At 47.3% G+C, this 12,822-nt stretch overlaps 1 protein-coding gene across 1 annotated transcript in view; it reads left to right on the plus strand.

The window, feature by feature from the left end:
• LOC138497739 (neural-cadherin-like) overlaps positions 1 to 12,822 on the plus strand; it is a 609,504-nt gene that overhangs the window by 428,927 nt on the left and 167,755 nt on the right. Inside the window, exon 18 of the mRNA XM_069621376.1 lies at positions 3,762 to 5,379. Within this exon, the coding sequence (XP_069477477.1) occupies positions 3,762 to 5,379 (1,618 nt within the window). The remainder of the gene's footprint in view (positions 1 to 3,761; positions 5,380 to 12,822) is intronic.

Below are 12,822 nucleotides of genomic sequence, written 5' to 3' on the forward strand. Positions count from 1 at the left end.
TGAAAACCACACATTAGCACTTGGGTGCCTATAATGGGACGCTGCTAGAGCCGTGTTCTAGCAAACAGGCCACGGCCTGCATATCTGCAGCCATTTAAGCAACTTAAAAACCAATTCCATTCCCTTTTCAACCTTCCTGCTAGGTTGCTTTGCCCAGCCATTGACCTGCCACACATGTTTGACAACTTAAAGACCCAACCAAGAGGCAGGCTTTTCCATTTTTAACTATTTTGTTGCAAATAAATACTGAAAGGAAAAAGGGTTATTTCTGTCCATATGTATGCGCAAAAATCAGTAAAAACAGAAAACAGGGAGCCGTCATCCTAATTCATAAAATGAGGCAATTTATATTGTTTCATTTTTTTTAAATGGATTTCATTGTAAATATATTTGACAACTGCAAAACAGACATGTCTTTTCATAAACTGCGTAGCCAATGGCAACATTGTGTTTCAGTGACAATACCACGGGTATCAGTGCTGTCATCATAGACCTATGATGGTATGGGGTGGAAGTTCAGTGAGCGAGAATGCCCATGGTTTTGCCAGAGCGGGTGCAATTCAAAACCCAGAGCAGCCATTTGCATCCAAGGGCTCTTACGCAAGGCCTTACCGTTCACCCATGGGCAGCTTCCTCCCATGTTCATCAAGGCCGAACCTCTTGAATGGACACAAGGTTGCAGTTTCCTTTGACCGTTCACATAGACTGCCTGCACTTTAATAATAATAGTTTTGAGTATTTGGCTACTCAATGGTAGGAATCTTATTGCCCTTCGAACAAAGAAAGGCTGATTTGGGACTTCTGAGATTCCAACCGTGGTCGTGCGGGAGGCCCATATCTCTTGAATGCATGTTCCACTCACTTGTTGACTCTTTGGGGCGCCACACTGTGAGTGAAAGAAGATTGTTCAACTCACATTGATGGCCCCAATAACACACTGTTGTGCATGTTATGATTGCCCAGATAGGACTTGTGTTCCTTAAATGGTACCAAGCATGTCAGCCATAGCGGCTAGGCTTGTTGTGGAAAAGGCTCATGTGAGAGGCTCACGTCAGAGGGTGATCTCAGCCCCCCCAGCTAAAATGAGAAACATTGAAAGTCGTATTTAAATTTATGAATTAAAGCAGACCTCAGGGATCGAACCGCAAGTGTTAGGTTTGCAGGTCGGACTCTTCACCACGGCACCATATAACCTGACACAAAATAACAAACTACTAAAGCTGAAATGTCCCATTTTGGTACTGCAAGTTCCAGGGAAAACATTTGTATTGGTTCTTGGAGTTTAAAACATGCACACTTTTAACGTTTTCAAAAACACTATTAGAAGAAAATATCCTCTCTTGGTTTTGTGTGCGTGTGTTGATTTTATGAAAGGCAAATGCCATTCATCCTGTGCAATGTGGGTGGTTATGCAAAACCAATTTAATGAAATGTGTATATATCACCTTGATATGCTAATTTCTGGTGATGTCACCTCCCATTGCGCTTGTTGGTGAGTCACTCACTTTTATTTTTAGTACTTGGCCCCTGTTTGGGGATATTAGTAAATGGGATAGAGAGGCTTCCTGACTTCAAGCACTGGGCAGGCTGCCAGGGGCATGTTAAGGTGAACGTGGATGGCGCCCTTTAATGCAACAAGCTGGACACATGTGAGACCCGATTCTGTCACTACAGGAGATTAGCCCTCACATAAACACGCCCCTTCTTGGTATTCACCTTTAACAAGTACTGTACTATTTTTGCCACATCTTCTCAGGTGATAAAAAGGGAACCCACTTTGGTTCCTCCCTCCTAGCAGAAGAAAGCAAGAGAGAGGATCACTGATGCAGACCCAGGGACACAACAGTGCAGTTAGGAAACTCACAGGAACATAGGCTCAGCTGGAGAAGAGCAACAGATTAACCAGGGCCGGGTCTGCTTCGAGCCCCTCTGACCTGTAACTGGTCCCTTAACAGTTCACCCTTACACTCATTCTGGTGTAATGTTGGGGTGGAATACCGACAAACGTTCGGTCCTTTGATCGATGAGAGACTATCCATACATTGATGAGCTATTATTATTTTAGTTTTTTGCCAAACAAAGAAAATGAATAGAGTGGAACAAATTTAGTTTGTGAAGCAGATGACACATGACCTCATATATATGACATGTGCCTTTTAGAATATATGGAAATAGTGACTGGTAAGCATAAGTGATAGGGCCAGTTATCTTAACCTATCCCCTCCCCCTAGATAAGTGGCCCATCAGCAGAGCCTAGGGTTGGCCACCACATGAGGGTTTCGTGTATTTCTGTTGTAGGGCAAGCTAGCTGAGAGTTACATGATTGGTAACGATAAAAGTGAATAATGATCTGAGATCTGATTGTGTGACACTATAACCAGGGGAATCTTCAGCTATGAGACCCCAATTAGTCCAAAACGTGTGTTTCTGGTCCAAGAACATACCTAGACATGAACCAATTTCCTTCCACAGGAGGAGTCTTCCTTCCCCGTGGAAGCTCGTATCCATTTAAAAGCGCTGACAATACTGCATAAATGCCTTTATGGTCATGTCCCAGGCTACCTTAAAGAGTGTGTTAAGATCTACAACCCGGCTAGACTCACTAGATCGAGTGACAGGGTTTGTCTTTCGGTCCTGACGAGCAAGTGGGTCAGAGGGATGGGGAGATCCTTTGCCTCGCAGGCTGCCATTTTATGGAACAAACTCCACAAACCCTTGTGTGCCGAAATATTTTTTGGGGAAGTTCACGAAAGGGGTAAAAACTATTGTCTTTGGATAAATCCTTCTCTTTTTTACCCCCCTCGACGCTTCTATGGCCACCCGCCTTACCGTCTGCGCCCTGATGCCTGTGGGCTCTGGCGCATTATAAGTGGACAAATAAATACATATTTGCTGCATGCAGTACTGCCCAGAATGCTGCATGAGGTAAATAGCTCATGACTCATAATCAAGCCAATGGAAAAAAAGAGGTGATATTTGAACTGCCGCTTGTTTTTAACATTGCGGCCAGACTAATGTGTCGCTCTGTAGGTAACAACATGACCAATGTGGCTTCCTGCATTTCTCTGATAAGCATTGAATTTAGAGCTGCCTTTTCAGTTCAATCGCACATGAAAAGCAGGTGAAGCACGGAGACAAGGCAACGCCTCGTCCACATTATCGTGGCCGCTGGCTCATACAGAACAAATGTATTCCTACAAAGCTAGGAACATGCAATACCCTTTATCCTATTAACATAGTGGGCTTCAGGCCATCCATCTAAAAGCATAATAGGCAAACTCGGGGCTAGCTCATACCATGCAACCGCTCTTTTAATGCCTTCTTGCCTTACAGAGGTACATACCGTGTGAAATCAGGTATTACTTCCACTGCCCTTTAATTGTACCTTTGGCTGCTCAGCTAAAGGTTTAGCGGCAGTTCAATGAGCCAACAACAATGTAATGCACTTGCCGTTAGTTGGGCCCTAATGATCACATGGCCTGTACTTCAGAACCCTGCTCCTCAGATCAATGCTCTGTAAATGTGAAATCAACAATACTCATGTTTAAATACTAAATCACTAGTACTTGATATTTACCCTGTACTCTTCAAGGTGTATTTGTTGCTGATCTTATGGGTTCAGTGGAAGTATGTTACACGCTTATTCTGATTGCACCCCTTCATGTCCCAATCGCACCCTCTGCCACCTCAACACTGAGTGATTACTTGTCATTCATACCTGGGATCTTTACTGATGCTTTCCTACGCTGTCTTTACTGCAGGTTTCAGCCACAGACCCTGATCAGGAAGCGGACCAGAGTGCTCTGCGTTACTCCCTGCATGGACAAGGGGCCAACAGCGAGTTTATCATCGATGAGTTCACTGGGAACATTTATGTGCAGAAGAAGCTGGATCGCGAAAAGCGGGCAATTTGGCGCTTCTTGGTTCTGGCCACTGATGAAAACGGCGAGGGGTTAACAGGTTTTGCAGATGTGATCATCGAAGTGAGAGATGTGAACGACAACCCACCTGTTTTTCTATGTATTTCCGATGGCTGCTTTATGGGATCTGTTCTGGAAAATTCCCCAGCGGACACCACTATTATGGAAATGACCGCCATAGACCTTGACGACCCCAAAACTGGGAAGAATGCCGTTCTAACCTACAGAATTGTTCAAAATGCCCGGAACGAGATCAATCTAGACCTGTTTTCGATAAACACAACTACTGGTGCACTCTTTACCGTACTGGGTTCCTTGGACCGAGAGAAACACGATAAATACCTGGTAATGGTGGAAGCTAGTGATGGTGAAGGCCTTACTGGAACTGGGACTGCCACCATTTTGGTATCGGATGTCAATGATCATGCCCCAACTTTCACCCAAAAATCGTATACAGCGTTTATCCCAGAGAGTGCAGGAATCAACAGCGAGGTGGCAGTGCTGTCGGCTGGGGACCGCGATGAGGGTGAAAACGCCATGATGACTTTCAGCATTGTACATGGAGATGATGATCGCAGATTCTTCATGGAGACGGATAAGATCCATAAGCGTGGCATTATCCGTTTAAGGAAGAGGTTAGATTTTGAAAAGCCACACGAGAGGACATTTAATTTGACAGTGAAAGTGGAAGACTTGGATTTCTATAACCTGGCTAATTGTATTATCAACGTTGAAGACTCCAACGATCATGCCCCATTGTTTTTCCCTCCGTTTTATGAAGCAGCTGCGCTACTTGAAAATGTACCACTCGGCACGCCTGTAGCTCATCTTTCTGCCATCGACTTGGATTCCGGGCTTAATGGAATGTTCTCATACCATATTCTTAATGAGTCGGATCCGAGAGGACAGTTCGCCATTGATAGAGAAGGTTGTGTTAGGGTTGAGCAATCACTGGATCGTGAGACTGTGGCCCAGCACCGCCTTTTGATTCTGGCCACTGACATGGGACAGCCAGCACTGACGGGCACTGCCACCATTCTAGTGACCCTGCTGGACATCAATGACAATGGGCCTGAGTTTGAGGCTCCATATAGCCCAGTGGTCTGGGAAAATACTGCCTCGCCACATGTTGTCCACTTGAATGAAACATCGGTTTTGTTGCATGCCACTGACAGAGACAGCGCAGTCAATGGAGCCCCGTTCTCTTTTCATCTGGATGGTGATTTGAGAAACATGAGCGATTTCAGCCTGCAGGACTATAACAATGGCAGTGCAGCACTGATTGCTTTACGAACCTTCGACAGAGAGGAGCACAAAGCCTTTTTCCTGCCCATTGTTATAACTGACAGTGGCAGTCCTCCGATGAGCTCCACCAACACATTGACGGTTACTATTGGAGATAGAAATGACCATCCGCATAATTCCGGACACATGGAGTCTGTCATCTACAGCTACGAGGGTAATGATATTGATGTTGATTAAGAGCATTTACTTTGTCACAATCTGCAAGTATCATCTTCAAGCTCTTTTGTTTTTTCTAAGCTTGTTGGTTATTTGTTTTTATGAACTATTTAATGACCTTATTCCCTATTGCCCCAAGAAGTGAATATGTGTAGCAATGGCATGAAATAAAATTGCAAGATATAGCTACAAATATTGTAGGTGATTAGTTCGGAAAGGTTAGAAACACCAAACTTTGAAAATTAAATCTCGAAAATTAAAGCTTCCAAATCCACATGTTTTTACAATTTGCTTTGCCACACATTTATGTTGGAAAATCTCGAAGTCTAAAAAAAGTATTTCATTTGTTAATGTTATGTTTAACCCCTTAAGTACCAGGCTATGATTCAAGTCTATACAAAATGGACGGGCATACTCAAAGTTCCTTTCCGTCTGCTGCCCCCTGACATCCCCTTGACCCGTGTTTCCTCCTATCTGTAACTCCTGTTCCCCAGCCTATAGTCAAAACATTATGTTTAACATTATAATGGGTGGCAACCCTGTTACCTTCCTTTTACCCTCCTGACAAGTCATCCTTTCCACAAACCTCTATTCTGCCCCTTTTTAATATTAAACAGAGTTGGCACCCCACCTTTTCACCCTCCTAATTATATTTTACTCTTTTCTCCATTTGTTTCCTCACTTTTTTCTCATATTGTTGTTCAAACATTTGCTTTTCAAAATCTTTTCTGCCAAATATAAATATTTCGAACTTTTATTTGTAAATCCTGACACAAGACTGTAGCATTAAAGGTTACCAGTCATTTGGTCGAAAAATGGTCGGAAAAAAAAGGTCGAATTTCTTTTTATTTTTTATTTTTTATTTTATGGGGGAGTTCCCCCCCAACACCCCTTTTTCTTTATTAAAAATATTTTTAAGCAAACAAAACTTTAAAAAATATATAAATAAATAAATAAAAAAATCGACCTTTTTTTTCGACCATTTTGATTCGATCAAATGGTCATTCGACCATTTATTTTCGACCATTTGACCGAACACCAGCATTAAAAGGATCCCGTCCTTTAGTTGTCCCTCCTGCACATGTGGGCCCTTGCCTGCACATAGGCTCCAGCAGAGTCCCAGTTTGGGGAATCACCAGCTACATGAAGATTGTGACAATGTCACCTGATAAACGTTGCAAGGCAGGTGACTCTTTTTTCCTGACCCCTAAAATACTTTCCCCAAATTTTCTATGGGGGTAATCATTGTATATTATAAACTCCAATCGTAGAATATTTGGGGAAAGTCCTTGATTTTACTAAAAGTGCATATTTTGGGAAATATCGCCCGCTGGCATCACTGGGGACAAGGTGTGCACAACAATGGCATGCTGCAAGCTTCCAGGGCTCCCATGTGGCCTCCTATGGCTTTGGACTTATGCCCTGGAAGCTGGTGTCATTGGGCTCTTCAGGGCCTCAGTTCCGATGACTCCTCATCAGGAGCAGCGCTCTGGGTAGACCTGACTGGTCTGGCGCTTCGCCAACACTGGCGGGAACGTTGTCTGGCGGAGCGCGGGCTCACAAGATCTCGTTATGTCCAGATCTCGCGAGACCACGCTCCCGCGATCACGTGACATCCCCACACACCTCCTTTACTGGGAAAAAGGATGGATGGTCATTCCATGACAAAGTCTGCAAACTTGCTGGGTCTCCTTCTATCTCTCTGTGGTCTACTTCGATCTGGACATTGGGCAGGACCGCAGGAACGCTCTTGAAGGGGTGCAGGTGATTCGGGTTCTCCTTGTCTTGCTCTTCGCTGTGACTCCCTGAGTGGGGTTGAAGAGTTGGGGCTAGAGAACTCGTTGCCGTGGTGTGACTCCGAGTTATCTCTTTCTGAGAGGTGAGAGTTTTCAGATGTCTCCTGGTGGTCTTGATCTTCTCCGGCTTCCCAGTGTGGCTCTTCAATGGATCCTTTCCTGCGGTACATAGCCACCCTTTCTATATTCCATTTCCTTCCGTCGCTGGTGCAAATGTGGTTTGACCCTTTCTCCAGGACTTCTATGGGACTGCTGTATCTGGAGCCAGTCGAAGTGTCTTTGTGGGGAAGGCGTATCTTTACTAGGTCGCCTTTGTTAACTACTGTGTGGCGAGCGGCTCGACGCAAGTCCTCTTGAGTCTTCATGGCTTCTTTGTTACACTGCATGCGGAAAACAACGTCTTCCATGTCCACTTCTTCGTCGGCCCTCACTTGGTGGAGCCACGGTGGTACCAGTGTGGATGCTGCTCTTCTCCCCCTTAGCAGATGGAATGGCGAAACACCTGTGACAGCGTTGGGGGTGATGCGGTGGGCTGCTACAGCTTCCTTGACTGTCTTGTACGGGTCTAGGCCCGAGGCATGCGCCAGTTGCAGCGCCCCTTTGATGAAGCGGTTTGCCCGCTCAACCAGGCCATTGGCCTGTGGGTGGTAAAGACTTGCTCTCTGCTGTCGAATGTTGTTGAGTTTGAGGAATTTCTCAATTTCTTGAGAGACCAGCTGGACTCCGTTGTCCGTGACAAGCTCTTCTGGTAGGCCTTCCCGCTGGAATACGGCGGTGAGTGCTTCGATGACTGTGCTTGTGGTGATGTCTGCGGTGAAGTCAACTTCGACCCATTTGGAGAAATAGTCGACCATGACTATCCCATATTTGTGTTCTGGGGGCATGTTGTCCAAAGGCCCAATGAAATCCAAACCTAGTTTGCGCCACACCCCCTTGGGGACTTCACTGGGCAGCATGGGAGCTTGCCTCACGGCTAGGCACTTGTCACTGTTGGTGCACTCATGGCACCTTTCGACCATTTGTCGTATGTCCTGGTCCATGCCCGGCCACCAATAGGCGTCGCGTATCCTGCGTCTGGTCATGTTGCACCCCAGATGGCCTGAGTGTACTCTGCACAGTATCACTTTGCGGATTCCGCTGGGCGGGATGACTTGATCGCCTCTGAGAATGAGACTGTTCATGGTGGTGATTTCCTCGTTCACCTTCCAGTAAGGACGAAAGCCTTCGGGGATCGCTCTCTCATCGGGCCACCCTTCGCGAACCCAGACACATACGCGCCGTAGGCCGTCGTCCTGCTCGAATTCCTCCTGCCAGTGGCGCTCACTCAGGTCCATGTACTCGCCGTTCCCCAAGTCACTGATGGAGGCTACGACATACTCATCTTCCAAGAATGTGGTACCAGGGGCATTTTGGTTCAGGAGCCTGGACATGCAGTCCGCTTGTGCGTTTTTCCAACCCGCAATGTGCACTATCTCGTATGTATATTCTTGAAGCTTTGCGGCTATCCTGGCCAGCCTCGGGGTGGCGTTCTTGGTGCCGCCCGGGCTCAGCATGTGAATGAGGGGTTTGTGCTTGGTGACCAACCTGAATCTCGTGCCCCAAACATAAGATCTGAAGTAGTCGACGGCCCAGGCACATGCCAACATTTCTTTCTCAATGGTGGAGTAATTCTTCTCCGATGATGATAGCGCTTTTGATGCGAACGCCACAATGTTTTCAGTGTCTCCCTTTTTCTGGGTCAAGGTGGCCCCCAGGCCATATGCGCTGGCGTCTGTAGTAATGCAGGTGTCCCATTCAGGGCTGAACGGTTTCAGGCATGGTGCATGTAGAATTCTCCTTTTGATTTCACTGAACGCTTCGTTTTGGTCTGGGCCCCAGGAGTAGGCTGCCCCCTTCTTCAGAAGCTCTCTCATGGGGGACGTGGTCTCGGAGAACCTCGGGATGAATTTAGCATAGTACTCGGCTAGGCCCAGGAATGAGCGTAGTTCCTCTCTGGACATCAGAGCCGGGGCTTCTGTTATGGCTTCCATGAGGTTCTTCTTGGGGCTGATGCCTTCACTTGAGATGCAGTACCCAAGGTATTCTACCTTGCTCACTCCAAAGACGCATTTTTCGTGGCGTAGATGAACGCCAGCCCCTTGAAGTTTGCTCAGGACTGCCCTGAGAGCTTTGTCATGGGTCTCGTTGTCTTTTGCATACACGAGAATATCGTCTTGAAAGAAAGAAACATTTGTGAGTCCTTTAAGTAGAGAGTTCATCATCCTCTGGAATGCGGACGCTGCCGACGACAACCCAAATGGCATGCGGGTATATTGAAAGGTGCCGAAGGGAGTGATGAACGCTGTCAGAGGGCGGGAGGATTTGTGTAGGGGAATCTGGTGATAGGCATCACGCATGTCCAGCTTCGAGAATATTGCCGCCTCTTTCATCATGAGGACAATCTCGTTGATGCTGGGGAGAGGAAAGCTATCCGTGACTACCTCTAGATTCAGGCTTCTCAGGTCGATGCATATTCTGAGGTTGTTGCTGGATTTCTTTTTGACCAACACCGCTGGACTCAGCCACTCTGAAGACTCCATGGTCTCGATGGTGCCTTCTTCGACCATCTTCCGGAGGTGGGCATCCAATGCGGGTCTCGCCGTGGCAGGTACTGCCCTGACTTTGTGTTTTACCAGGACCGCGTTGGGTTTCAGGCGAATCTTGTGGACAAAGTTTCTCACTTTCCCAGGGTTCTCGGAAAACAGGCTCGGGAAAATCTCCTTATAATTTTGCGCTGCTCCTGAGGAGACCATGAGTACCTGTTCCGGAGTGCTGGGATCTAGTTTTATGCTGAGTTTGTGTTGATCGTCCCATCCCAGCACGGCTGGGCCTTTGGGTGAGAAGTACACTTTGGTAGTGGTAGACCTCCCTTTGAAGTCGATCTGGGCTCTGATGTAGCCTAGTAGGTCGACAGTTGCACCTCCGAACACTGTCGGTTTTTGCTTGGTCGTTCTGATCTCTACTTGTGCTTGTCCCATCATCTCCTTATACGTGTTGATGGGAAGGATAGTGAGGTCAGATCCCGAATCTGCCATGACACGTGTTTCCATTCCGTCCACTTTAATGGTGCAGTGGGGCTTTTCCCTCCTGGCATGGGGGGCGTTGACCATGACGGCCATGGGTCTGTCCTGTAGTTCGTCATCATCGCCTGAAGCGCAGTCGCCATCGACGCGGTAAACGGTTTTCTCTCGCCATGTACATGCCGGGGCCACGTGACCAATGCGTCCGCACTTGGAGCACTCCTTATTCCTGGCGGGGCAGTCGCGATCATTCGCCATGTGCTTGGTGCTGGCGCATCTATAACATTTCGGCACCTCCTTTTGCCTGGGGTCTTTGTCTCTGGGGCTGTCGCGGGACTGCTTGTCTCTGCGCCCTCTCCATTGTAGCGCCGCAAGTTCGGGCACGGGCAGGTGACTTCCCGCCTCTTTGCGTCTGCTGGAAGTTTCTTCCTCCGCCCTGGCAATTTGGATGGCCTTGTCAAGGGTGACCTCCTTTTCTTGGATGAACTTGTCCTGGACTTTCCTAGAGTTAGTGTGAACGACGAGCATGTCTCAGATAACTTGTTCTGCATTTTCGCCAAAGGCGCAAAGAGAAGCCAGCTCCCTCATCCTGGTGACGTAGTCATCCACAGGTTTGCTCCCTTCCTGTTTGCGGGTGTAGAACCTCAGCCTGTGCAGTACCACGTTCTCCTTATTCATGAACCTCTTCACAATGCGACGAGTCGCTTCCTTGTAGACATCGTCGTCGTCGGCAGCAGGTATTGCTTTCAAGCTGGCAAAAATGCGCTGACCTTCAACCCCCAATGCATTTAGTAGCATCGTCCTCTTCCTGACGGGGACATATCGCGTGCCGCCCACCGCCTCCAGATAGGTGGAGAAAAGGGGCTCCCACTGCATCCATGGAATTGCTGGGGTCCCTGGCGAAGGGAGAAACCCAGGGGGCGGTGTGGCGCCTTGCATGGTGGGCCCGTGGGTCTTTTGATATCCTCGTCACCAATTATGTTGTGGCTTAAAGGACGACAGGATGCTGCAGTGGGCTTTAACTGTCTTTATTACAAGACAAACCGGTGGGCATAAACTTGGCTGAGTGCAACAGGGGAACTACTCACAGTTCAGTTCAGGGCCCTACCAGTTGCATCACTGGGGGCAAGGTGTGCACAAGGATGGCACGCTGCAAGCTTCCAGGGCTCCCATGTGGTCTCCTATGGCTTTGGACTTATGCCCTGGAAGCTGGTGTCATTGGGCTCTTCAGGGCCTCAGTTCCGATGACTCCTCATCAGGAGCAGCGCTCTGGGTAGACCTGACTGGTCTGGCGCTTCGCCAACACTGGCGGGAACATTGTCTCGCGGAGCGCGGGCTCATGAGATCTCGTTATGCCCAGATCTCGCGAGACCACGCTCCCGCGATCACGTGACGTCCCCACACAAGCTCCATTGGGCCATAGAAATATTATATTATTAAGCCAGATTCCTCCGATTTGGAAATTAGGTCAACGGGCGGCTATTATTACCTTATTTAATTGCACTCAGAAAGACAAATGGCTGAGTCAGCCCTGCCACAAGGTTCGATCTTGCAAAGTGCAGGCCGCCCCCATATGCGAGGCGAGGGATTAACGAGGGCGCTATGTGCCAGATAGATGAATGCCACTGGGAGGCGAGTCAGCCCTTTCAATGAAAAGTGGGGCCAGAAAGGCAACCACAGCATTAATCCTCAGAACAAACACACGTAAGGAAGGCTTCGATGGTCTACAAGAGATGGCGTGAGTCGGCTGACATGGGGGGACGTTGGTTCTACTTTAATCTCTGCACAGACGAAATAATGTCGAACTTTGGCATGCGCAATGGACGCCATTCCTCCTAAATTTAAAAATGTCTAACATGGCAAATGTAAGAAGCAATCCCTTTTGCACACAGAAATAAAAGATGGACAATTACAGGATGCTTGTAAGAAGCTGTTCTTTGTCCGTACCGTACAGATGTAAGGAATACAAGCTTTACATGCAACTTTGCCAAATGAAATAGAGGACGGACTGGCACAGCAGCCACACGTAAACTGCCCTCTGCGCGGTTGTAATAGAATAGGGAACTGAAAGACAGACTTCCTAGGACAGAAATAAGATTGAAGCAGCCGGAGGATTTGCGTGGCAAAGACCTTATATGCTGGTCTCTACCAAAGAATTAGAATGGAAAGCCCGGTCCTGCTGACTAGAAAGAGAAGATGAAATAAACGTATACATTTCCAATATGCCTGCTCTTAACCTAGAGAGGGTTAGACTACCTTGGGTGCCAAGCCAACTAAACACCTTGGGCATAGCAGTGGGTCATGGGCTGCCACAGGACACATCCCAAGCACGGTGGGGGGTCATAATGTCGAAAAAAAAATGTCGACAGACAAAAATGTCGACAAAATAATGTCGAAAAAAAAAATGTCGACTTTCGTTTTTTTTAATTATATATTTATTTTAGGGGTTCGGGAGTAAAAAAAAGGGAAAAATAAAAAAAAAATTAAAAAAAGGGGGGACTGCGGGGGAACCCCCCCATTTCGAAAAAAAAATGCATTGAAAAAAAAAGTCGACATTTTTTTTTTCGACATTTTTTTTCGACATTT

Source organism: Ambystoma mexicanum, chromosome 5q (genome assembly GCF_040938575.1).
Source record: "Ambystoma mexicanum isolate Mex_15411 chromosome 5q, UKY_AmexF1_1, whole genome shotgun sequence".
Taxonomy (NCBI): Eukaryota; Metazoa; Chordata; class Amphibia; order Caudata; family Ambystomatidae; genus Ambystoma; species Ambystoma mexicanum.